Source organism: Ictidomys tridecemlineatus, chromosome 2 (genome assembly GCF_052094955.1).
Source record: "Ictidomys tridecemlineatus isolate mIctTri1 chromosome 2, mIctTri1.hap1, whole genome shotgun sequence".
In the NCBI taxonomy this organism is placed as follows: Eukaryota; Metazoa; Chordata; class Mammalia; order Rodentia; family Sciuridae; genus Ictidomys; species Ictidomys tridecemlineatus.
This window is the reverse complement of record NC_135478.1, coordinates 228,192,859-228,218,153: the sequence shown is the minus strand read 5'-3', so window position 1 is coordinate 228,218,153 and position 25,295 is coordinate 228,192,859. Positions and strand designations below refer to the sequence as shown.

Below are 25,295 nucleotides of genomic sequence, written 5' to 3'. Positions count from 1 at the left end.
TAGGCACAGACAGATCTAATTTCCTCCTTGGGATCTACAGCAGCCTGCGGTTACAAACAGATCCGTGCATCTACTGAACCCCAATCTGATTCCAGATCCCAGCAGGAGCAGCTCCAAAACCCTGCTGGCCGCAGCCACCAACTCCTGGCTGCCGCCACCGCAGACAGAGCCCCGCTCCGGACCTCGGTGACCGAGATCCGGCGCTAAGCAGAGTGTCTGGGCGCTCGGGAGCGGGGGAGGGGAGGCGAGGAGGGCGCCCCAAGACCCGCGGAGCCTCCAGGCCTCTGCGCCTCCAAGGTGCGCTCGGCCACAGCCCGCCGCCGCCCCCCACCCACCGCGATGCTCTTACGTCCTCCTCGTCACAGTCGCTCCGCGCCTGGTACTGGAACCGGGGCCGGCCACCCGCGCCGCCGCCGCCGCCGCCGCGCTCCCGGGGCGCCGCCGCCTGCGCCTGCGGGCCGAGGGGCTTCGTCCCGGCGCCGCCGTCCTCCTCGGCCCCCTGGCCGCCCAGGAGGCGGCTGGCCTCCGGGGGCGCCGGGAAGGAGCGCGAGGTGTTGATCTTGCCGGTGAACCTCTGGTACAGCGAAGCCATCGGTCACCGCGCGCGCTCTCGCTGGCTGTCTTGGGTGCTTTTTAATATTTTGCTTTCACTCTCTCGGCTCCCGCTCCCCACCGCCTCCAGGCAAAAAGGAAAAGGAAAAGAAAGGAAGAGAACGGCGGCGGCGGCGGGGAAGAATCGGCCGAAGAGGGCGAGCAGGCGGCCGCCCCTCCGCGCGCCACTCTCAAGTCGCCGCTGGCGACTCTGCCTGGCTCAGCCTCCTCCGCCCCCTCCCCCGGCGCTCCGCGAAGCGGGGTCGGGCTGTGTGCTCGCTTTCTTTTCTGCTGCTTTTTATTTTTTCAACTCCTTGCCAGGGCCACGTACGGCCTAATCACAGATCGGAGGCAGGAAAGAACCACACACGCAGGGAGGGGAAGCCTAGGCCCCATTATTTGGCACCACCTAGAGACCGGCGCACACCCAGGGCGCTTCCGCGCCCCGCCACCCGGCCCTGCGGCTCCTCCTCGGCCCGCCCAGCCCGGCCCGCGCCCGCCGGGCGGCGATTGGCGCCGGAGTGGCCGGGGGCCGGCAGCGCGGGTCGCACGGAGGGCGGGGCGGGGCGCACAGGGCGCGGAGCAGGGGTCTGGGGGCGAGCGCTGCCCGTGCGGGGCAGCTTGGGCGCTCCAGGGCAGGTGGCATGCTCGGAGACTCCCGAGGCGGCGGGCGGAGACGACTACCCCCGGGGGCGCCCCGTCCACGCGCGTGGCTCGGCTTCGGCTTCGCGGCCACCGCTCGTGGGCTCCCGACCGCAGCGCCCGGCCGCCTCGGAGCAGCTCCCCTCTAGTCTCTTCCAGTTCTGGCCCAACTCGGAACAACAGCACAGACCCTGAGGGCCTGGGTCGACGGGGGCGCGGGGGCGCGGGCAGGGAGGGAGGGAAGGAGGGAGAAGGAGGGAGGCCTGCGCCGAAGGTGGTCGGGTGATGGGGGCTTCTAAGGAGCCCACCTTCTTTCCAAAACCGAAGTCTTGAAAAACAACTTCATATCCCTCCCTCACTCTCGGAAAGAAGGCGAAGGTTGTTGGAGGAGAGCTAGTGGAGGCCTAGTGGGAGCCCCGGGAGCAGTCCCATCGCACGCTCCTCCCCAGTGTGCCAGCCTATTTGTGTGTATCACGAACTCCATTTTAATTTTCCATAAATCTAGGGAGAGGCTGAAGCATTTGGGATCCAGCAACTTTTCCAAAGCTTGTTCCACCACCCCTCGAAACCCCACCTCCCACGGTAAGGAACTGAGAGGGGCGGGCGCATTGACCCCAAATGATGTGCATCACTCAGGGATTCGCATTAACCGGTTTTGCTGCATTAAAACGTGCTTCAGCGCCCCTGTGTGGAGAGACGGCATAGTGTGCTGCCCGCCTGCTCCAGCCGGCGCTGTGCTTCCTCTCCTGCAGTCTGGCCACCTTCCTCTCCTGTAACCTGGCCCCCTGCCTTCTCTCTAGAGCCCTCGCCATGGTATTTCTTAAGGGTCCTATGGCTCTTGCTTCTCATCTGGTCCCCATAACCTCTTCCTGCGGTCCTTCCTGGCTGCCATGGGCTCCAGCTGGGCCAGGACCCGAAGCTGGTGAGAGTGGTAGGGAGTATTAGCCCCGGCCCAGCCGCGCCCTTCCACACACTGAGTCCAAGGCATCCTCGCCTCTCCCCGGGCTAAATGGTGCTCCAGTTTCCATAGGCAGGCGGCAGGCCCACAGGCCCCCAGCCCACCAGCCACCTCCTGCATCTCTGCCCCAGCCAGAAAGCCCAGGGCCGGGCCTGTCTGGCAGTGCAATGGCCTCCCTGTACCCTCAGCTTGGAGGAAGACATGGGCTGCTGGCCAGTGAGCATATGCTGGGACCAGCACCCTTCCATGCCTCTGCCCTGCTGCCCTTCTCCAAGCCAGTCCAGTGGGTGGCTCTTAGTTTTGGTCAAAACTAGAACACACCCATCCTGCGTTCCTATGGTTTCTGTGAACTCTGGATTAAAAAAAAAAAAAAAAAAGTGCAATCACTAAAGTACATAAAAACACTTTGCCTTTGTAGCAAATATTAAAACCAATATTTCTATCACTATGTGGCTCACTGCATGGGAAACACCACCCAGAAGCGTCTGGCATAGGGAGAGCTTCCTCACCTGCTTCACTTTGAAGAAACTTGCAACAATTACAAGAGCCAGGAACTAAACTTTAAAAGTCATCCCATTTAATAAGTGGAAACCCAGGCTCTCATTCCCCTCTCATACCATCTGTGCTTTTGATAGGAGGAAGCTCCTTCCTAGCAGACTTCAAAGAGAAAAGCTCATGCTGTTGACTGCAGCCTTCAGATCCTGACATTTCACTATATATAGGTGCTGTTGGGGTCTTGCTCACGATAGAAAAAAAAATAGGCATGTATGATTTTACACAAACTATGAGAAGTATATATTTATATACATATACACATCATAGTAATATGTTTTATACAAATATAGTAAATATGGTACACACACTTTAAAGATATGTGCAGAATATAGTTTGAATCTTTTGTTCAATAACAAATTGAATAAATTGATAAAGAAGGCACATGTGCCTCACTTTTAAAAATTATTTTCTCAGCTGAGCTTGTAGGTATGCAAATTACAGTCTGGCCAAAGTTAAAAATCCTGGATTCAGTTATTCTGAAGGTGTGATTTTTATTTAAAATTATCTATAAAATAAAAAGACCATAAAACTCATAAACAATTGGGGAAAGAGCTGAGACCAAAATTTGTGTAGAGGCGTGAATCTGAAAATTAAAGAGGAGAAACGGAGGCCAGGAGAGGTGGGCAGGAAGGGCAAGAGGCAGGCTGGGGCAGGTGTGCAGAGACAAAGCACCAGGGAGAGCAGAGCAGCAGGAGGGCAAGGGTGGTCCTTGGTCCACTCTGGACCAGGGCCCTGAGCTGAGTTGAGAATTCAGATGCTTTCTTTCACCTTGCACAGTGAACTCAAAGCTCCCGGGGCATTCCAGGGAATGTTCTAGATTGTGTGTGAGAATGTGCATCGTATTTACGCAGCAGCACATCCAAATTTGTCTCAAACACTGAAACAGATCCCAGAGCATCTTTAGAGACTGTGTTTCATGCTGTAGAATGAGGGAAGGGAGGCAGAGAAAGGCAAGGCTGCCATTCATGTTTAGGAGACACAAGTCACTTAACTCTTGCCCCTTGTCAGTGTGGGTGCAGGCTCGGAAGGAAACAGTCGCTATTTCCCACCTCTCAACTGTCCCTGACCATTTACTGTACTGAAGCAGATTTTCACTCCTGCTTACTGGACTAGTATTAAGAAAGTGTGTTTGAAATTGTTTTGTGGACTACTTCATGTCAAGACTTTAATTCCTCAATACTGCTTAAAACACAAGGCCCACTGACCCATGTTTTGATTCAGTTCCCAGTTTCTTAGGTAAAGATGTGACTGTGTTTACTTTCCCTGGAACCAATTTACAAAACAAATATGATAAGTCATTGGAATTAGGCAGATGTTGCAAAACGTGGTAGGTAGTCATTTTAAAAATGACAGCACAGGGAGCCATTGGGCTGCATGCTACCTAAGCAATGCAGGGAACCAAAGGCTGATTTCAGCAACCCAAGCATGATTTGTATTAGGTAAGAGGTTTTCTTGTGGCTGGGAGAGCTGTCGGCTGTAGTTCACTCTCTTTTTCTGTCGGTGGTGAGGAAAGAGAGCAGACTGTGTAGATTTTTAGTCTTTCTAACACTAATATTTGAAGAAATAAATGGCCAATGCAGCATACTCCAAAGAAGGGTCTTCCCTAAAACACCAGCTCCAAAATCTTGCAGATATTATCACCTTGACCTTGTATGAATGGGGAGAAAGCAAGTATTGGGGTGGCTTGAGAAAATACACAAAGCAAATTCTCAATGTTGAAAATCTGTAACTCTCAACAAATGTTTTTTGTTTGTTGTTTGTTTTGTTCTTTATCTTGTGACTGCCAATTTGAGACTGGATTATGTGACGTCTTTACAAATGTTCAAACAGGAAGAGTCCAGCACACACGCAAGCGCATACAGAATTATTTTATTATTATTATTATTGGCTTTTAAAAAAAGACAATGTATGAACTGACTTAATCTGGAGCTTTTTAACTTGCTACTTAAATATAAGTTTTAAGGAAAAACATTTCTTTTAACTCAATAAAAAGTCTTTCTTCAAAATCAGTGAACTTTCATCTCCCAGTAGTGTGTTTTTCTGCATTTACTAGTGCAGTGCACCTGCTTGTGCACTGACACAGGCGGGAAGTCAACCAGGTGTCCAGGCTCATTACAAGTGGGTCAGACCACCCACTGCCTCAGCCCGTGGCCGTGGCCGTGTGGACTCCCCTGAGGGTGCTCTTCTTGTCCTGGGACCCCGCGTGCCCTCCTCCCCACCTCTTGCTTCACTTTCCTCTTCCCCTTCTTGCTTTTCCTTCCTGTTTTCTCGGGATCAGTGTCAGGAGGCTAGACATTTTCTTTTCTCTAAAAATTCTTTGCTTCTGTCAAAATAACTATAAAATCCTACTTTTTACAATCCAAGAGGCCTCAGAAATGATCCGAATAATGGAGGAGGAGCAAGCTCTGTGTTTTGCCATTTTCTGTGTACACAAAGAGGGCTCCCACGGTGCCTTCTGGGGCTCTCAGGAGCTGCAGGCCTCGGGGTGCAGCAGAGCCTGCATATCTGCGTGTTCCTGGGACCATCTGCACATGACCCTGTCATTCTCTGAATGTCTTAATTTGCAGCCGTGACATTCAAAGGGACCTGACGTCTGCTCTGAGATGCCCCAAGAGCTCCTTGCCCTTTACAGACCATGCACTTTCTGTGGATTAAGTTAAATATGTTTCCTTTGATGTTAAAGTCATATTAATGAGGCTCTACACTTTGTTGCTCTAATTTTTTATTCAACAGAGGCAGTGGCTGTGCCCAGAAGGAGAATGTGTTTCTTCTCTCTGGCACCCTTGGCAAGCACTCCTGGTCAGCAGCAGGCAGGAGGAAGTTCCGAGAGGCGGAGGCATGGCAATGGCCCAGACAGCCCCCAGGGTGCACCTGCATCATGTCACCCATGGGATTCTCAAGCTTTCATTTGGAAGGAGCAGTGGACTCGTGGGGCCTGGTCAGGTGCCAAGTGTTCTCTGGACAGTAGGAAACAGCTGTGCCAGCTCATCCCCACTTACCTGCAGAGAAGCCAGCTTCATTAAAAACCAGTCACAAGAAAGGGAGGGGATATGGTGTGCACAGAGTGTGCCTGGGGACAAGGGTCCAGGGAGGACTGAGTGTGAGCCTGAGGTCATCCACCCTGCTAAGAGAGGCCTGCCAGAAACAGCAAAATGAAGTGAGATGAGGCCCGGCCTCCCCCATCCGGGTGGTTCTTGTGTCTCCTCCCAGAAACTCCCTGGCTGTGTGGTGTGAGGAGGGTGGAGGAGGCCGGCTTCCTCTACGCTCTCATAGTGACGCTGAGATGGCATAGCATCAGGATCTGAAGCCACCTCTGAGGCCTGCCAGGGTGGGAGAAGCATAGACGGCGTCCGGGTCGTTCACGTGGCCACATTTGAAAAGGCCTCTTGAAAAGGACCCCCTCACCCCTTGTAAGAATCGTCAGAAGGATGGCGACTCCTTTGAGTTAAGGTACTGCTGGAATACTGTGGGTGAACTGCAATTGGCCAACGACCCGCCTTCAGGAAAGCCAAACAAGCAAGCAAGCGGGGGTGACTGTGCTGACTGGGGCACACAGAAGCCACCTCTTCGGGTGTGTAAGGGGGGTCTGGGCAGCAGCCTCTGCCGGGAGCAGGATGTAGCATCTGACTCTGCCCCCAAGCTGCACGCATCTACGTTCTGTGGTCCATCTCTGAGGCAAGCTATTATTCCCATGTTCAAAACCACGACAGATGGGACGATTTTCCAACAAATCTTTACTCACCCCACACCCACTTCAGAGGAGTCCTGACCTGACACACGGACTTTGAACTTGACCTTGTAGTTGACTTTGGCCAATGACACATGCACGGACATGACCCAGCAGAGGCCTTGCAGATATGTGTGGAGCCTGGCTATCTCTGATTCATTCAAAGAGAACAAGTCCAGCTGGCTGCTGCCACTGTGGCCCAGCCTACAAATCAACATGTCCGAAGCAGACATGGACCTACCCATCTCTTGCAGCTGGGAAACACAGGGCACAGCCAACTAGCTGAGCCCAGTACAGACCAGCTAGCCACAGTGGACAGAAGTCTTGGAATAAATGCTTATTGTACAGGCCTTTGTGTTTGGGGCTGATGTCTTACTCTGTGTGGGTATCATTACTCACTAGAACAAAAGTGAATCCACGTATGAAAGATGGTATAGGCATCGGCAGAGTTTACCATAAGCACTTCACTTGCTTATTCAGTGAATACCTGAATGCCAAAAAATGTGCCAGTTACTGTGCTATGTTCCAAGGGTGAAATGATGAACTAGAATGAACTCATATTCACGCAGCACACAAGTCAGCACTCCTCACAGTGAGCCAGGATGGTGTTATAAATGATCTGACTGATAATGCTTTCCTTTTGTGAATAGATGCAGTCTTCAATTTCTTACTCAGTTTAGAAGATTTGCAGCACTGCCAATTTTATTACAAAAAAAAAAAAAAAAAAAAAAAACCACCCTGCTAGAGACCTCTGGATCACAACCGCATTCAGTACACGCCGGGCCTTCTATTGCAGGAGCACTGGGTAGCCTTTTCAGTCCACCAAGGCTGTGGCTTTCACAGGGCTGTTTCTGGACCAGCGGCCTAAGCTTCAGCTGGGGACTTAGGAATGCATATTTCAGGGCTCCATCCCATACCCACTGAACCACATCTGGGGTCAGGTGGTCTGTGTTTAACAAGACTTTGAGGCGATCCTGAGGCACATCACTGTACTAGAATAATGTGCTAGAACAACTTTCTACACCATTTCCTGGCGCCTGGAAGATCTCTGATGCCTGCTCCTCTCAGGAAACAGCTTACATAGTAGAGTACCTAACAAGGCTCCTTCTCAGGGGGAGGGCCTTCTAAAAATGCAAAAAGAAGTCCCCCTGCCTTTGCCTCACTGCCATGGGGCTGTGGAAGCTGCTCACTCAAGGCCACAATAGAGAGGGGTGAGCTGTCTCTGCTCCACCACTGAGTTCTGCTCAAGGCTCCTCAGGAAGCAGCAGTGGCCAAAAGGGATCTGTCAATGCAGAAACAGAAACGGCGAGAGCTAAGATATCACAATCGTGGCACTTATCTCAGAGATACTCTGATATTGTGCCTTAGCAAAGAGCCTTTCCATCTTCCCAGAATGTATGCAATTTGGCAGAAAAGCTCTGCAGAGCTGCAAGGGGGAAAAGGCTTAGTTTCAAAAATTGATTTCATTAAAAAATCCTCAGTGCTTCTGCTTTGGAATCATTGCTTCATGCAATAAAAAAAAACTGTCCTTAATTAAAAATCAATGAAGTTAATAAACATATTTAAGTTGAAAGCTGGCTTTTATGAACCTAATTTTCCCAAGTCTACTCTTTAAAGTACGTTAAAATGCTCATTACAAAATCCATTTTTTTTTAATTTTTCACCATCCCTTAAGATAGTCTCCAAATTTCCACGGAATATTCCTGTAAATTTAACAATGGGTCAATACTACTTTGGATGTCTTGATATTTTCCTTGAATTTCAACATGTTCTCTAGACCACAGTGCATATTTACTATTTACAGCTGTACATCAACGTGCACATGATAGATGTTCCATATGGAGTATCAGACCTGACCTCGGTAGACCAAATGTGCTGTATGTTGACTTCCTCATGACCCAATACAGACGTCAATGCTAGACCAACTCCTGTGTACGTGGGTGCATCAGATAAGAGAAGCAGTAGGTACTCATCGATGGAAACAGATTATATTAGGAGCAATAAAATTGAAACGAAGCCACCCATTTGTGTCTTCTGGGTAATTCAATTCACCGAGGACTGCAACTCTATCAGCTCCACTCCACTCATTTCTGAACAATTTCCTTCTTGTAAAGGGGAAAATAGGTTTGTCTATACCACTAATTGCATTTCAAATCATAGTAATTTGGAACTCAAAAAAAGTAATTCCCTTAACAATTACTTATATTTATATTTTGCTTGACAGGTAAACAGAAATTGCCTGTTGGCTAAATAAATCCATTAGTCATATAAGCCTGCAATTTGAACAGCCTTTCTCCTCAACCACAGCAACAACAAAATTGACTCTCAGCTACGGTAGGATGAGGTGGGTCCCATTTGTTCCCTGGATTGTGCTTTGAGTCCCTGTTAGGGCCCATTAGCTCAATCCTCTGCAATGCACCCACAATCACGGCCATTACGTCTCTTTATACCCAACAATACCCAAATCACATCCTTTGCACCCAGCCTTTTCAATCTTCACAGGGAAAGTTGGATAAATTAATGCTTTCAAAGGACTTTGAAGGATGTCTCAGCCATCTCAGGGTAAAAGATGAAGCAGTGCGGGCCCCATTTATGCCTGCCTTTCAGGATTCCTTCCTTTCTCTCTCTCAGGATGCCGATTTCATCCACAGCCTGAGTTCAACTCAAAATGAGATGCAAATGGCTGACTGTGACCTCCATGAATGCCGAGCTTCTCCACTGAGATATTCAAATCTCTAAGCATCTTTCTTGAGTAGACAATTTGCTCAAATAACATAAAATTATCAAATCCAGATTAGACTCTGGGACAGAATACAGAAGTCATGCGTATTCTCAGAGGAAACATGAGACTTCAAGCAAGCGACCCAGCTCACCACAGTCCTTCAGGTGTCTGCTCACGTTGTGAGGGGTCTTCCGTGGACACTCGGACGGGTGCTGGTCTGGCATCCAACCCCCTCACAGCTACTGGTTTCCTGGAAGGCAGCCTGCTTGGATGTGTCCATGTGATGAAAACGGTCATCAGACATGCTGGCTGACATCTCCTAGGTGCAGAGCATCCCAGGGGCAAGCCACACCCAGCCATTAGATTCTATTCCTGATTAAAATGGAAAGATGTAATTTCTTAAACCAATTTCCGCAGCTCTGAGGAGACTCGAAGGAAGTGATTCACACTCTTCAATGTCCAGCTCATGTCACTGAACTTTGAGCAAAAAAAAATCACCAAGTTCAATGCAATTCTGGTTTTGTTCAAATGTCCTTCTTGAGCAGGAGGCTGCAGAAGGCCCTAAGCTCCTGGAAAGAGCTCAGACATGGAGAGCATGGAACTCTGGGACTCTCAGCTCAGGGAGCACATCTTCTTTCCATTGCCCTTCACGGTATGGTGGGACCTAACTTCTCAGGCTTGACGGAAGTGCTCTACAGGGATGGCTCCCACCGCTCATCCATTTAAAAATAACCCTGACTCTGCACTGTGCTGCCTGCTGGGACCAAGCAGGGTGTCCCTGAAGCAGCGCCTTCAAGATGACCAAAGGTTTGCTTTGCTCTGCAGAGAGAGGGGCAGCCCTGTGAAAGGCCTCTGCAACATGGTCCACACATTCCTCACTCAGCACCCACACCTGCTGGTACGACCCACCCCTCCTGGGCTACCTGGGTGCTCCTCCATATCCCTCTCATTGGTCTGCCACCCAATACAGAACCTCTGTCCTCAAGGGAAGGACATTTTAAGAATTGTTTTATTTTATCTCTCCCACCAAAGAAAAATGAAAAGTTTCCCCGGTGACTACTGTGAAGATTTTTTTCCTTCCCCATTAAAAGACAGTGAGTGGTAATGGGGTGAGGACTCTCTTCCCTCCCCAACATCTTCTCTTTCCCGTCTTAACACAGTTGTGTGAGGACTTGATGCTCAGAGCCACTGCAGCCTCTCTGTGGCTATGGGAAATGGGGCAGGTGTTGGCAATGATGCAAACCCACAGCCTGAATAGCATGGAGTTGAACTGAAACCAGAGCCCTGCCACCCCAGTTAAGAGGGCTTCAGCCCTCTTCATGCAGGAATTGTTACATGACAAAAGCACCCCTATTTCACAGCTGGATGCCCGGCTTTTTAAATAAGTCACTAAGCCTTGGTTTTCTCATTGAGGGCATGAGGATGTTAGGGAGGCTAATCCTGTGCTTTCCCAGCACAGGGCTCCTGAGAGGCTCATATCAACTGTTACATGGGGAATCAGAAACTTCTCATGAGTTCCTAATCTCTAGAAAATGCTATGCTGTCTGTAGTTAATAATCTAAAACATGAATCATTAAGCTTTTACACCGAATTTTGTTGGCCAATGTCCCTAATTCTGGGGGAGGGGAAACTCACTGTATCTTTGTTGTTGTTGTGAACTTTTCCCATTTCTTCACCTAGAATATTTGGAGGAAAATGTTTTTCAGGCTCAAAGGTCTCTTACATACAAGAGGTGGTGAGAACAGAGAAGCCACAAAGAAGTACCGGCCCCAAACAGGGAGGAGAGGGGAGGAATCCAGCGGGTGGGAGAAGAGAATGCACTATTTAAAAACAAGATCCTTGCGTTCGTTCATCACCCATCACCCAGGAAGTGCTTTCAGATATGCAACCCAGTTCCCCTTGAGGGCCCTGTGAAGCTGACCTTGACCTGTTGCCAGAAGAGCAGTCTCAGAGCCCACTCCACCAGGCTGCCAAGCCGCAAGGTGGTAGGCTTGAAAGGCTCCCAGTGGGCGGCAGGTGGGACAAGAGTGCCTTCTGTCGATCCTACTCAGAACAGGAACAAAGCAGTAAGAAAAATTCCAGCCAGATGAGCACATACAGAATTCCACACTCAGACCCTCTGAGCAGAGCCTCCTTTTCAGCATGTTTTCATCATTTCACAAGACGATGCCTCACTTTGGAATTGCACACAGGGAACACAATCTGATGCTTAGGGCCTTTGAGTGAAAGATGAGTTCCACCCCATATTTCACATGATTCCAGCAGGGGCCAGCCATGAAGCAGAGTCAACAGGGACTGTCCATGGTGCAGGAGCTCTTACACAGAACTGGAGATTGGGAAAGTCCAGCAGGAAAGGCCCCCAGAGTGTGCTCCCTCCCCTGCAGCCTGATTGACTTTGGACAAGGTGTGCTGTCTGTTGTCTGCCTTGATCAGGCAAAGATAGCAACACATATTTCTCAGTCTCTGGGATTTCTCTTCTACTCTTTCTTCTAACTGCTTCTCTTCCCACCTGACCACACCAACAGCCTCCCCATTGCTGCGAAAGGAGGTGCAGATCCTGTTCCTCCAGCTTTACAGCTTTGCACGCTGATGGCCCCCTGCTGACTTCAGCCAGGTGCAGAACAAGAGCACAGAAAAGCCAAGGCAAAACAAGCTAGCAGCAGCAGAGCCCTGCGGAGGTCCCCAGCAGGCCAGCAGCTCAGGGCTGGAGGCTGCCGCTGGAGGGTGCTGTGGGAGTTCAGCAGTCACGCTCCGCACAGCCTCGCTCTGCCTGAGGACAGCCCTGCATTCTGATCACACGGCTTCTGTATTCAGCTCCTCCCAGGGGCAAGGAGACAGCCTTAGAAGACTTTTGCTTCCTATGAAAAGGAAGACTGCTGCTCTCCAAATGTTTGCAATACTCTCAGAAATAGTAAAGCCAAGTCAGTAGGTGAACCGTAACTGTTTTCTCATTAGTGAAGAGTCAGATGTTTCAGGGGGCAGGGGGGGGGCTGATAATGAGTGTAATTTCCATTCATCATGGAGAACAGACATATCAGTGGATGGGCTCAGAAGGGACCCTGGAATGCCTTCAGTCATTTTAAGAATTATTTCATCTTATTTATTTCTATCCACAACAAATATTTGATTTGGTGTGTTGGATACAGAACTGGCATTGAAGAAGGGAAGGGACCGTGAGGCACTGCTATAGGTGGTGGCTGTCCTGGATCTAAATCAAACACCACTGAGCCTGGATAGGCTCATTCCAGCTATCACTTTCCTCTTCTTACAGAATAAAAAGAAACCCAGGTTTGGGGTGGGGGGAGGGAGAAGCTGTGAGGTGACAGAGGACACTCTCTGAGAAGAGTCAATGAGTTCAGGACCTCGGACAGCAGCTCCAGGGTCCATCAGCACTGGTCTTGGAGGATACACGTTTTCTGATTCCTGAGAAGTTATTGATTCATTTGGGGAAACATTATAATTTGTTTTTAGCCATGTTTTTTTTTTTTAAATACATACTCTCCTAGAAACTGGCAGTGGTCTTGGAAGCAAGCTATCCACAGGTCCATCCAGTGCCTGCCTCTTCATTAAGTCTGAATCTATATGTAGACTGTCAACCCATGTTGGGTTTTACTAATGAATAAAAAGAGATTCAAATTTGTTTCAGTCATGTGATCTATGCACACTACCCTATTTAATAATTTCAAAGGTTCTGTGTTACAGGCAGTAGGGAATGGTGTTTACATCCTGGGTCTGTCTGCAAGCTACATCACCAGGAAAATCCCAGAAGTCTTTGACTCACCCACTTTTGTCATTGTGACAAGTCCCTCCCTGGAAGCATATTCCAGGAAGCTGTGAAACTAAATTTCCAAACGGCTCAATCACAGCCTTACCGCAGAGCCCAGCTCAAAATCTCCTTCCTCCAAGAGCTCCTCCAACACTTTGTAACATTTTAGGAGTCCTAGCAGTCTTGCTGATTCTTCAATGCACCTGTCTTATCAAACACACCTGCCTAGCCTGTGTTACCTGCTCATTTCACCATGGAAAACCCATGACGCATCTTTGACCACACTGGCCATGTCTTCTAAGTTCTAAGAAAATGAGATGTATTCAGTTTAGGTTCACACAAGGAGCTCTGTGGCAGATAGAGCAAGAATTCAAACTGGAAGGAAGTTCATTAAAAACCAAACATCTGCAGCCTTCCTCAGGTGATCAGATGGAAGATGGTACTATAGAGTTGATAGGAACGGCTCGGACAAGCAACTACACTAGTGATATGAAAATGCTATTTTATTAACAATGGTGCCTTTCAGAAACAAATCATAAATGTATTTTTTCCCCAAATGAACCAATAGCTTTTCAGGAATCAAAAGTGCATGTTCTATAAGAAGACTAGCGGTGACCATGAGGCTGCTCTCTAAGGTTCTGAATGTTCTTAAGGTTCCCCGCCCCAGGCCATGTCAGTTAGAAAATTAATGTATATATATACATTTTTTTCTTTTTTTAAAAGTTATTTGAATTTTTATTTTTTGGAGCTAACATATGTTTATTTTTCATTGGTTATTTTAGTTATATATGATGGCAGAATCCATTTTGATCTAATTCTACAAGCATGGAAGATATCTTTTTCTAAAAGGAAAGCACATTTTCTTTAAAGAAAAACCTGAGACACAAGTTCCCCATGAACAGGGACTGCTGCCACATCCCTTGGTGCTGTGACCAGTGACGGTCACGGTGCCTGGACCCTGGAGGTGAGCAGTAGACACTTTTTAAAACAACAAATGATGCTGTAACAACAGCCATAAACCTGTGGCCAGCGAGTCCGCGTCTCGCCACATGGCAGAGCTGTGCAGCCGAGTCAGGTCCTTCCCCTGAAAGTGTCACTGTGCTTTCCACACGGGGAGGGATCTGTGGATTCTAACACCCTGGATTCCCAAGGTGAAAATAGAGAGACAAATCATTTTTACATCTGTCAAGCAAAACATCTGAGTGTGTGTGCTATCAAGGGAGGATCTTGCCACAGGACTCCGATTGGTCAGGGAAGTTACTCAGTGCTCAGAGCTGCACACCCATGGGCCCCTGAGCCTCCAGCAGCTCTCGGGGATGAACCAATCCTCCACCTGGCGTGAACCAAACAGGGTGAGAAAGGAAAGGGCTTTAATTGGGGATTTTAAAAAATATTTTACTGGCAAGGCCATTTATCACCAAGAGGCTAATAGCAGCAACGAATCCTAGAAAAAGAGCATTGCTCTTCAGCACGTATAACAGATATAAAATGCCCTCAAATAGTTTAATAGCATTGATAAGCCAGTCCAGTAATTTTCCCACAGTCTGTAATTAACTCATTTCATTCATGCCTTTATATGGGTATGTGTATTTACATGTAGATGTGGCTGGTAGGTCGAATTCATTATGAGATCAGTGTATCATTACAGAGAAAAATCTGGAAGACCCACTATGCTGTATGTGTCACTCAGGCACACAGTGGGCTCTTTTGCTGATGCCTCTTTAGCGATACCAGATGTTTTAATTATTTATTCATTTATTTAGTCATTTTTAATGACCAAGTATGTTTTTTAATCCCAGCAGCCATGATTCTTTAAAAGCTACTCTATGAATATCTGCTCCAAGAGCCACCTGTGAAACCCTGAAAAACATGTGTGGCTCAGGCCCTAGTCCCTGGGTGAGCCTGCCATTGTCCCTGGGCACTTATGACATGACTCCAAGCCATGACTTCTCCGGTGGACACCTGGAAAGGGCAGCAGAGACAACACATCCACAGAATAGAAGCAGACAGAAATCTCTCAAAGTATCGTCCAGGCCAAAGCTGGCTGTCTCCTCTTGGCCTCCTGAGAAGGCTCTTTCTACCAAGCTCAAAGCTGCTCCTGTAGGGCCTTCCTGCTGATTCTGGATCACCATGTTTCATCAAGTCTCGGAATTTTCAAATGTCTGTATCAAGGCTCATGCATCTGAAATCAACCTTGAACTAGAAAGGCCAACAAAGATGCAACAAAACGATAATGTAGTTTTGACTATAATCCACAAATAAACCACTTCTTGGTTTCCTTTAACCTCAGTACATAACCTCTGCTGGAACTGCAAATGACCAAGCACTCATCAAACGTGTGTGCCTCCTGGCTCTCCAGATCCCAAGGATTACCTCCCGCTGGGACCTACCTCATGGTAGATGGTACAGTGTTGATGTTAGAGTTGGTACATGTCTATCACCTGCTGTCTTACCACACACAAAGTTCTTCCTTGGGCACTGAAGTGTAGCAACGGACTACTGAGACAGAATTCTGTTCAGAAACTCTTTTCTAGTGGAAAGATACCTCCCCTCCCTGAATGGTAGAACACTTTCTATAGAGTGGCCATCTGTTGTCCATTTCTGGTCTTCCTTTTGAAGAAGAGTAAAAATGATGGCTAGGGTGTGATAGGCACAAGCACTATCTGAGCTGAGGCTCTTTCTACATCTCAGTTGTGCATGAAAAGATGCACCAACTGGACGATTTCAAAAAGGACAGAGTAAAAACCCCCACTCGGGGCCTCAGAATTGCTGTAAGAAGTCATCTGAGGTCAGCTCCCGTAGCTTTCCCACTGAGAGAAAGCAAACTCATTATGTGTCATTTGTTTCGACACATACAGACACACACACACAGAGGCACACTCAGGCACATCTGCTGGGCACTGGTCGTCTCTGCTGCCATGCCATTACTATCTTTTTTTATAAGACTCAGCCAGTGAGTTCCCATTTATAAGACAATTTATTTTTAAAATAGTTTAGGTTTGCCAAGGTCTCTAACATTGAGGAGAACTGACCTCCTATTTTCTTCATTATAGCTAATAAATATATTGTGCACAGGATGTAGAAAGGGCAAATGGTATGACGATGCCCTTGGTCCACAGCAATGAGGTACGGACATAGTCTCTGCAGATATCTGTGGAAGAGACGAGACTTAAAATCTACCAGTCTGTGTCTCTGCAGTAATTCTGTGCTTCTGGACTCTTCTGTGTTTTCTTGCAGTTTCTCCAGGTGTGTGTAAAGAGGTAAACGTCTCTCTGGGTAAAAGCATAATACTAGATTATTGTCAGTACAGCCAGGTGGGATTCCCACATCAGAAGCTGGAAGTCTTAATTCCCTGGTTCTACCACCACCGTTACAAGTGATTCCTGCAAGGAAATAAAACCAACCAACCAAATGCTGTACTCTGATGTGGACAGGAAGGAAATGAAGTCAATTCCTAGTGTAAGGAAGACATTACCGCCGGCTGTACTACTGGTTCATTATCTGTAATGAATGAAATGCTTCCCATAATTTAACATGGAAAGCTAAAGTAATTGTTGTGTTACAGTATTATTGCTACATATGAAAGGTGATGAATTACAGAGTGGAACTTATTCGCTTTATTTTCAGGTCCTGCAGTGAATCCACTCCTGACCACACCATCATCCTTTCCCAATGAGGACTTTTACTCTGTCACTCAGAGGTGACAGAAAAGGATATGTTGTCTGTTGAACCCAGTGATCAGCTAGTGAGCAAATTTTCCACAAAGGAAGGGTAAAACTACCCAAAGAAAGCACGGCCCACGAAAGAGCCCTTTGTCTGAAAAATCTCAGGGTGCAGAGGTCGCTGAGTTTGGTGGGGTTCAGAACCAGATGGGAGGGATTCCGCATGCAGAAGTCAATACCCAGCTCCAGGGCCCGTGAGAACCAGGGCTGCTGCCCATTTTATGGAGGCCTGGCTCCATCAATCAGGAATAGATGGCGTGAATCTCTGAATTCAGTGACTAAAACTGGCCAAATAAGGTGATGGATTAACTTTCTCAACTTCCCACTGGTTAATCCTTAATGAGACACAGTAACCTTTGATGAAGTCCGTAACAGAAGGGAAAGGAGATTGAGGCAACGCGGAATTGAAATGAATTCCATATGCCAAGGTGCAGGGAAGGGAGGCTTTGTACCAGACATATGCAAGGACACCTTACTGAGTAATGACACCTGGCTGGGTAATGACTCCACACCGTTTGAATGTGGTATTGGGTTGTGCTGATGACCAGTGTAAGAATAGACTGGTAATTTGTGCAAATAAAATTGGGAAGGGAGGTTAAGAGAGTAAATTTTATGTTATGCATATTTTTCCACAAATAACAGTAAGAAGAAAGGTCAGGAGTGTGTGCAGCTGAGCCACGCGGGTAGAGCTCTGAAGCAAACCATTTCTTGATTCAAGTCAAGAGTTAGCTGCAAGATGAACCACTAATATCAACAGCAAAACACACACGCATGTGCACCCCCCATACCCACACACAAATGCACATGAAATGGAAGGGAGGGAGGGAGGGAAGGAGGGAGGGAGGGAAGGAAGGAGGGGAGGAGAGGAGGAAAAGGGTTCATGAATTTTTAGGGTACCATGGCTGCAGAAAACTGTATCATGACACCAGCTGTGGTGAGCAGAGGTGGGACAAAGGCATGGTGACAATCATTTAGACCCTTCTTCCCCTCCCCAAATAAACTCATGCTCTTCTTGGACTGCAATGTCCTCAGAAAAAAATTCAACAGATTGGATCAACAGAGCATTTGGAATTCTTTCACACTCTAAGCTTCATGAAACATTTATCACCGACAGAACCCCCCTTGTTATGAAAGGATTTGACCAGGTACATCTCCCGCTTCAGACAAAATAATACATTGTGCGATTTGGGGGAAGGAACCAATTCAGCTTGACAGCAGCCTGGTGGAAAGGCCTGGGCTACTCAATGATCTCACAGGCCCTAATGTAAATAGCTACAAAACCATTACTAGAAGCACAGAGTTCACATCATTCACAGAAATCACCTCAACAAACTTCCTACCCCTGTCACCATGGTGTAAGTACTCTGTCTAGTGTCCCTATAAACACGCCACTTGGTGCCTATAAATGAACTGACTTATCAATTCCATTCACCCTGCAACAGGGCCTAGAAACCACATCAGGCTAACGTGAATTGAAAAGGGGTTGACTGTCAGAACTACCACTTGTTCTTGTTTGCTTGGGAACCAGAGCACATAAGAAGAGGTGTTCTGTCCCAGTACTTCAGATACATGCACAGTCCTGCTGAGTCTTCACAAAGGAACCGTGGACATGAATGAGCCATTTCTGTTCTAGAAAAATTAACCAACCAATGAACGTGGGGAACTGTTGGCTTAGTGTGTGAATTCATTCAAGGTGACAAACACAACTGCCCAAAGACACATGGAGATGAAGGGGCTGCAGGCACAAGGTCACCTCTTCATGGAAAAGATTCACAGCCTCGCAGCAAATTCTGCAACACCACAGTCAATACAAAGAAGGATCAGTCCCCAACCAGGTTAGGGGCCATCGTCAGGCGTCAGGAGTCTCAGCTGGATCTAAATGAAAACACTGATGCTTCAGGAGGCTGTGGAGATGACTCAGAGTGGCCTCTCTCAGGCAGAAACAAGAACACAGTCACAGAATGCAAGAGTCGAATCCCAAAGCAGAGGGACAGAAAAAAGAGGGGAGGGGTTCAGTTTCCTTGACTGCAGAAGTGTGTGCATTCTGGGGACAAAGCAGGTGACAGGTACAGATGTATTCATGCAGAAAGACATTATAATGAATCCACAGCGTATTGCACCGTGGCTAACACCCAGGCTGGAGCCCCAGAGGCAGAACCCCTGGATCGGGGTCCCATCCCCACCACTTGTGGGGTTTTAGGCGAATGACTGAACATCGTGGGGTTCGCCGGGAAGTCACTTGCCACACAGGACTCTGCCAAGTGTCACCTGTGCTTAGCAGTGCTGTTGCCTCGTGAGGAAAGCCCCAGAGACGCGACTAAAAGTGCTCAGCTGTCCCACAGAGCTAAGCTGTGCTTGGGCACGGGCAGAGATGAGTTTTGAAGAGAAAAGGAATTGAGTCCCTAAAATTTAGAGACAATTTAATTTATTTTTAGAGAAATAGTCTAGACCTTTTTCTTCTCTTTAGATAAAAATGACACAAGAAATGAATCCCCAGGGTCCAGTGAAGACTGCATTTCTTTTCTCAAAAGCACGTGTTTAAATATACAAACTAAGTCATGTATTATTTTGAAATATAATCACAAATCTCCAAAAATAAAATACATTTACACTGATTCGTCCATGATTCATAATATAACACACAAAACACAGGAGAGCTCCTCAGGGACACAAGACCAGACCCGGGACTTTCCAGAGGTTCCGAGTGGGGTCCCTGTCCGGGGGTGTGCTGGAAGCGGCTGTTCCGGGGCCTGGGATTGCCTGAGATGGAGCCGCTCTGGTGCCTGCCTGGTCCCGATGGGTGGGGCTGAACACTGCTCAGCTTCACCACGGTGACTGGCTACATTTCAGAAATCACAAGTGCCACTGTGATGTGAGAACACCTGCGACTTCTACGGGTCCCAGGTTTTGCCGAAGCCATGCCAAAGGGCAGCCAGCTCTGGTTAGACTTGGCAAAGACCATCATGACGGTTTTGCTTTCTCCCCAGTTCGTGGACCCCGAGGGCCCACGATAAGAAGCCTCACTTTCACACGTGAGATGAGGAAGACGGGGCCTGAGGAATCGGAGAGCGCCTCCTCGGGTAGGACCACAAGGGTCAGGACCAGAGACGCCCAGCATTTGATTTAGGATTCTCTGGTTTAAACTTCGGCTCTCTGAAGCTTCTTAGGTGAAACCATAAACATGCACATCACCATGGGGATGGCTCTGGGGGGAAGGGGGGATGGCATCCAGCCTGGGGGCAGGACGCACAGGGCAGCAGTGACAGCAGCACCAGCAAGGCACGTGGGGCCGTTCTGACCTGCGGCCAACTCGGGCATCCAGCAGCGACTAGACGTGTGCATCGTAAGGCGTCCCCAGACATCGGGGAGGCCCGCGGGGGCTGGGGTTGTGCATTAGCTCTGTGGGGACAGTCAATTCCCAGGACAGCGACAGGGACAGCTGTTTCCAGGGGGAAACCTGAGTGACAGGTCAGGCTGTGAGGGGTCACCGGGGGTTTGTAGAGAGGACGTTTTCCCACAGGGCAGCGAGAGGCGGGATGGGACTCTGGGGGCATTTCCAGGTACCCAGATGAAGGGCATCACAAAAGGAGAGGATCAGATCCAGGAGAAAGCTCAGGACTGAGGTCCAGGCCTGCCTCACCTGGCCCAGGTGTGTGTTCGAGGTGAGAAGCATCTTTTGAAGTGCTGGCGCCTCCCAGGCCTGGCCTGGGAGGACCCTCAGGTGGCCTGTTGCTGGGCAGCTGTCTCTGGGAGGGACTCCTGAACTGACCCTCGGTTTCGGGACTTTAAGCATCAGCTTGGCCCCAGGACCACACACCCACGGCCCCACATTGATCCCACCACATCTACCAGGACAAGTGTGGGCAAAGGAGAGTAACAGGTGACTTCTGATTTCGTGGTTGATTCCACTGGGAAGATGTCAATGGCTTCAGAAAAATGTGTAGGTGGCAGAGAAACAGCTGGAGGCCAAGGTGAGTACTTGTTAACAATTTCTAATCTGAATTTCTGGAAGTATTTGGGAGTGTTTCAGAGTGAAACTCCCAGGGTCAGACAGGGCCCCACCTCCTGATGTCTGCCCAGCGCCAGACCCTCCAGGCCACAGGGCACCCTCCAGTCCCCAGTGTGTGGGGGTGGCATAGGGGGAGCTGAGCTGAGCTCAGAGCCCACAGAGGGAGGCCCACAGAGGGAGGCCCCAGGCCAGGGCATGGCACTCTGGGACGCTTCTGCCTGGTGTAGCCTCGAAGTGAGGAGTTCACACAGGAAGGCAGAGGACAGCTATAGGATGGTGGGGGCAGAGTGAAGGGGGGGGCAGAGTGAAGGGGTGGGGCGGAGCAGAGGCCCGGGCTGCAGAACCAGGTTTCCTCACCTTCTTTAAAGCGAAGTCAAAAGGAAGAAGAAAGAACAAAGACTGACCGTGACCGTGTGGGGAGGGAAGGAGGCTTTCCGTGAAGAGAGAATCTGAGAGGCATCATTAGGCCTCGCACGTGTGTGCACGCACAGATTCCAAGCCCAGGAGTAACTGGGTTAATTACTTCCTGTCTTCTACTGCTTTTAGAGTTGATTTGTTCTTCTTTATTCATTTGGTGACTCTCTATTCTTTTCAAGAACACGTTCAGTGCAACGAACTTCCTCTTAGCACTGCCTTCACCGTGCCCCAGAGATGTGCTGTGTGGCTACTCACATTTACCCCGAAGAATTCTCTACTTCATCCCTGATTTCTTCTGCTACCCATTGCTCGTTCAGCAGTGTATTAGTTAGTCTCTTCAGTTTTTCAATTTTATCATTGATTGCTAATTTAATCCCATTGTGATCTGATAGAATGCAGGGTATATTTTCTGAGTTGCTTTGTGGCCTAAGATACAGCCTATTTTAGAGAAGGATCCATGAGCACCCTGAATGGACCGAGGCAAGCAGCAAGGGCAGTCCAAAAAACGGGTGCAGCCAGGGCGGGAAGGAAAGGCACTCGGGCAGAGCCCGTATCCACTGGGAAGGCCTACTGCAGAGAGGCGGGGCAGAGGGAAGGGGGAGAGCACAGGAAGCCCAGATGGAGAGGGCAGGAGACTCAGAAGCAGCCTCGAGGAGAGTGGACAGCACTGCGGAGGGAAGCACGCGCCCACTGGAAGCCAGGTGTGGACGGCTTGATGGGTGCCAGGCTGAGCAGGGTCAGCCCGGTGGAAACAAGACCTGGACTAACCTCAGAGCAAGTGACCAGGCTGCACAAGAAGATAAACCATCCAAAGGACCGAGCTTGAGATTAGGACACTTTAGAAAGGACAATATGGTGGACTGGACAGGATCTGCGTTTAATAAATGAAATACAGAAGCTATGTGTCCTCAGATTGAAAGGTTCATGGTCAGAGGAGGGAAAGTCATCATGTAAAAGGTCTTTGTACTCTAAATGCATGGCAAAGGACAGAACTATTCAGAAGGCATAGAGCCTTTCCAAGGAGAAGGTGGTGACAGAGAAGAAATTGAATTGGTTTCAGGAAAAGGTGAAGGGTTAGGAAATGAGTAAAAAGTGAACTGTGAAGCCCAGTGTTGAGACCAAGGTCTACCGGATGCCCACCAGACGTACGGCCATGAAGGAACAGAGGTCCTGTGTAAAGAGAGAGGCCTCACCTTTTCTTTTTTGTTTTATATCTTTATTTTTTTATTTTTACGTGGTGCTGAGAATTGAACCCAGTGCCTCACGCGTGCTAGGCCAGCGTGCTACCACTTGAGCCACGTCCCCAGCCCCAGAGGCATCATCTTTTCTGATCCTTCTATGTTAAGAGCCAAAATCAATTGATTGAATTCTGAGGGATTTGTCACAGTGGGAGATTAAAGAAAAAATCCAGATGGCGTAGAAAAGGGACATGGACAGGAAAAAGGCAAAGGCTTTCCAGAGCAAGAGAGTCTTCAGGTGTGACTCCAGGAAGCTGACACCGTGGCACCCAGGATGCCCTCCGCACGCCCAAGCTTGCCACGCTCTTACCTGAACTGCAGGGCTACTCCTGGTGGGCAGGAGGGAGGAGGCCCCAGTGCTGCCCGTGCATGGTCTCCTCCTCCTCCCACCCTCAATCCACACAGTCCCGGACCTTGCACGGAAAGCCTAGCGCTCTTAGATCTCAGAAGATGGGGACGTACAGTCATTTCTGAATACTCATTATTTGCAAGTGACTGTGTCATAAATCAAACCCATGTCATAAAAAAGAATCAATAAGTTTAACAATATGTAGAAAAACAAAGTTCAGAAACAGTAAAAGTGCTCTAAAAATTCAGACACCATCATTAGTTAATAAGAGTTCTCGAAAATTCTTCTCTACCTCCTGATGGTAGAAAGTATGAGCTAACAGTATGAGAAGAATTATTTGCTAAGAGGCTTTATTGAATTTATATTTTTTCAAAGTAACATGCTATGTTTAATTTCCTTTAGAACTCTCTCGTCATAATTAAATTTCAAAGCTTTTGTGACTAATCTCCTTTGTGTTACTCTCCCGAGCCGCACGAGGAGGCCTGAGAACAAAGCTGCCATGGGGCCAAGGAGCGAGGCCAGGCCTCTGCTGTCCCCCCGCCTTCCATTCTCATCTCCCACCCATCCACAGTCCTGTGGGCTCTGAAGGGCAGCTCGTTGGCTTACAATATGCCATGACTAAATGTAAACTTGAATGTGAAGTATCACTGGGATTCATTGACCAGTAGACAGAAGACAGACATCGGAAGGGCCAGAGGGCCTCTGGAGAGAGTTCCCGGAAGCCTTGGCTAAGGTCTGGATCTGGTTTGACTACGTTCACCAAGGGCTGGTGTGTGGGGCACTGGGTTCTTGGGGTTCAAGGTGAGAGGTGGTGGGACTTTAAAGAGGTGGGACCTTGCAGGAGGCATGTTGATCACTGAAAGAAGTGGGCGTGGTTCTCTGGGTCTTTGGTTAGTTCTCAAAGTGGTGCTAGAAGAACAGGTCCAACCCCTGAGTCCCTCTGGCTCCCCACCTCGCCATGTGACCCCTCTGTCTCATGTGGTTCCCCACCATGTGCCACTCTCATAGGGTCTTTACCAGAGCCAAGCCAGGGCTGGAGCCATGCCCTGAGCCCCACAATTGTGAGCTAAATGAACCTCATTTCTTGATGAAGTGCCTAGCACCACAAGTCCCATGATAGTTATGGAAAATGGACTACACACCTTGTCATTTTGTACCAGGTCCCTGCTGTTAATTCCCTTGATGGGGACCAAGAAAGAAATACAATATTTGTTTCCTTGGCTCTCATGCAGTTAAATTCACAAATGACACTTGCCCAAGGAGTGTCCAAGGATCACTGTCATCCCCGATGGAGAAAAGAATGAGGCCTTTCACCATAATAGGTTAGGCCCTTACTCCAAGCCCCACACCCTAGGCAGACTCCAGGCTCAGGCTGTGTCTGTGTCCAGCAAGTCCCTCAGCTTCTCAGGTCAGGTCCAGTCTCCGCACCTCACTGGGGTCCTGGAGATGCCCGAGGGCCCAGTGATTCAGCAGCACCCAGAGGGCTCAGAAAGCTCACTTGGCCAAGTTGTCCTCCCAGCTGTGGCGCGCTACAGTAAAAGGACGTAGCGTAAAGTCGGCAGAGTAAAGGTGAACAGGTGTCTGCTCCCAGAGTTGCATGCTAATGGAAGCTCGTGGGCACAATTAATTCATCCAGAAAAACTAAGTACCAACCAAAGAAGCTCACCCATGCTTCCGTGCCAAGGGTGCTGATTGAGGTTGGTCACGCGGTCATGTGGCATGTACATGACCTCAGCTACTCACACCACCACAGAGCAAAGCAGGTATTCCCCATACATCATACTGTTATAGTAAACTACAATCAAACTCGATCCATGTGGCCCAAGGCCTTGGGAATATAAATAAGATAAAAACATTCCCAGGGGGCAAGATTCCAACCAGTGTCAGCAAATACTCCAGGGCCAGTCCTGACGCAGGTCTCCCATGGGAACGTGTGGGTTTGGGCAGCCCAGGCCTATTGAGTGAAGCCTTCTTACAATGTCCACTTCCCTTCCACAGTCAAGAGAGAATTCAAGGGCTTTCAAACTATTGTGACCGCATTCTGCTGCAAGAAATTGATTTTACATAGCAACTCAGTAAACAAACAACCTGCACATAAGTAACAGACACGATTCCAAAGTGCAATCACTCATTCTGCTAGTGACTCTCTATGGGGCACTGTTTTTATTGCATTTTATTTTTGTAAGCTGATCATGACCCACTAAATTAATTTCATGACCTTCTATCATGTCACAGCCCACATTATGAAAAAAACAAATGCACAAGAGAGCTGATACATTTAAAGTGCTAAGGAGCTCAGAGCCATTATTTTAAGAAAGGGCAGCTGCATTGGTAACTATGTTGGACATGGGATCATCCATCACGACAGCTGTATATTTAACAAATGGCACCAGGAAGAGAGGGGGATCTTGTTGAGCCACGGGAGCGTGGCCGGCAATGGTCCAACTTCAGGCAAAGGTAACCATCTCTCCATCTCCCTCCAAATTCTTCCTCTGGGTGCTCCCTCTGACCTCCTGGCTACCCTCTCATTCCTTCTCCTCTTGTGAGTCCAACATACCCACTCCCTCATCTAGCCTTCTCCCTCAAGACCGTGGCTCCG

General features: G+C 48.6%; 1 protein-coding gene across 3 annotated transcripts in view; it reads right to left on the bottom strand.

Moving 5' to 3' along the window:
• Dpp6 (dipeptidyl peptidase like 6) overlaps positions 1–25,295 on the bottom strand; it is an 860,191-nt gene that overhangs the window by 621,041 nt on the left and 213,855 nt on the right. Inside the window, exon 1 of one of the 3 annotated variants that reach the window (XM_078040896.1) lies at positions 350–950. The exons of the other annotated variants lie outside the window; for them this stretch is intronic. Within the exon in view, the coding sequence (XP_077897022.1) occupies positions 350–592 (243 nt within the window). The 5' untranslated portion in view covers positions 593–950. Of the gene's footprint in view, positions 1–349; positions 951–25,295 lie in introns of those variants that run through there. 3 annotated transcript variants of the gene reach the window in all.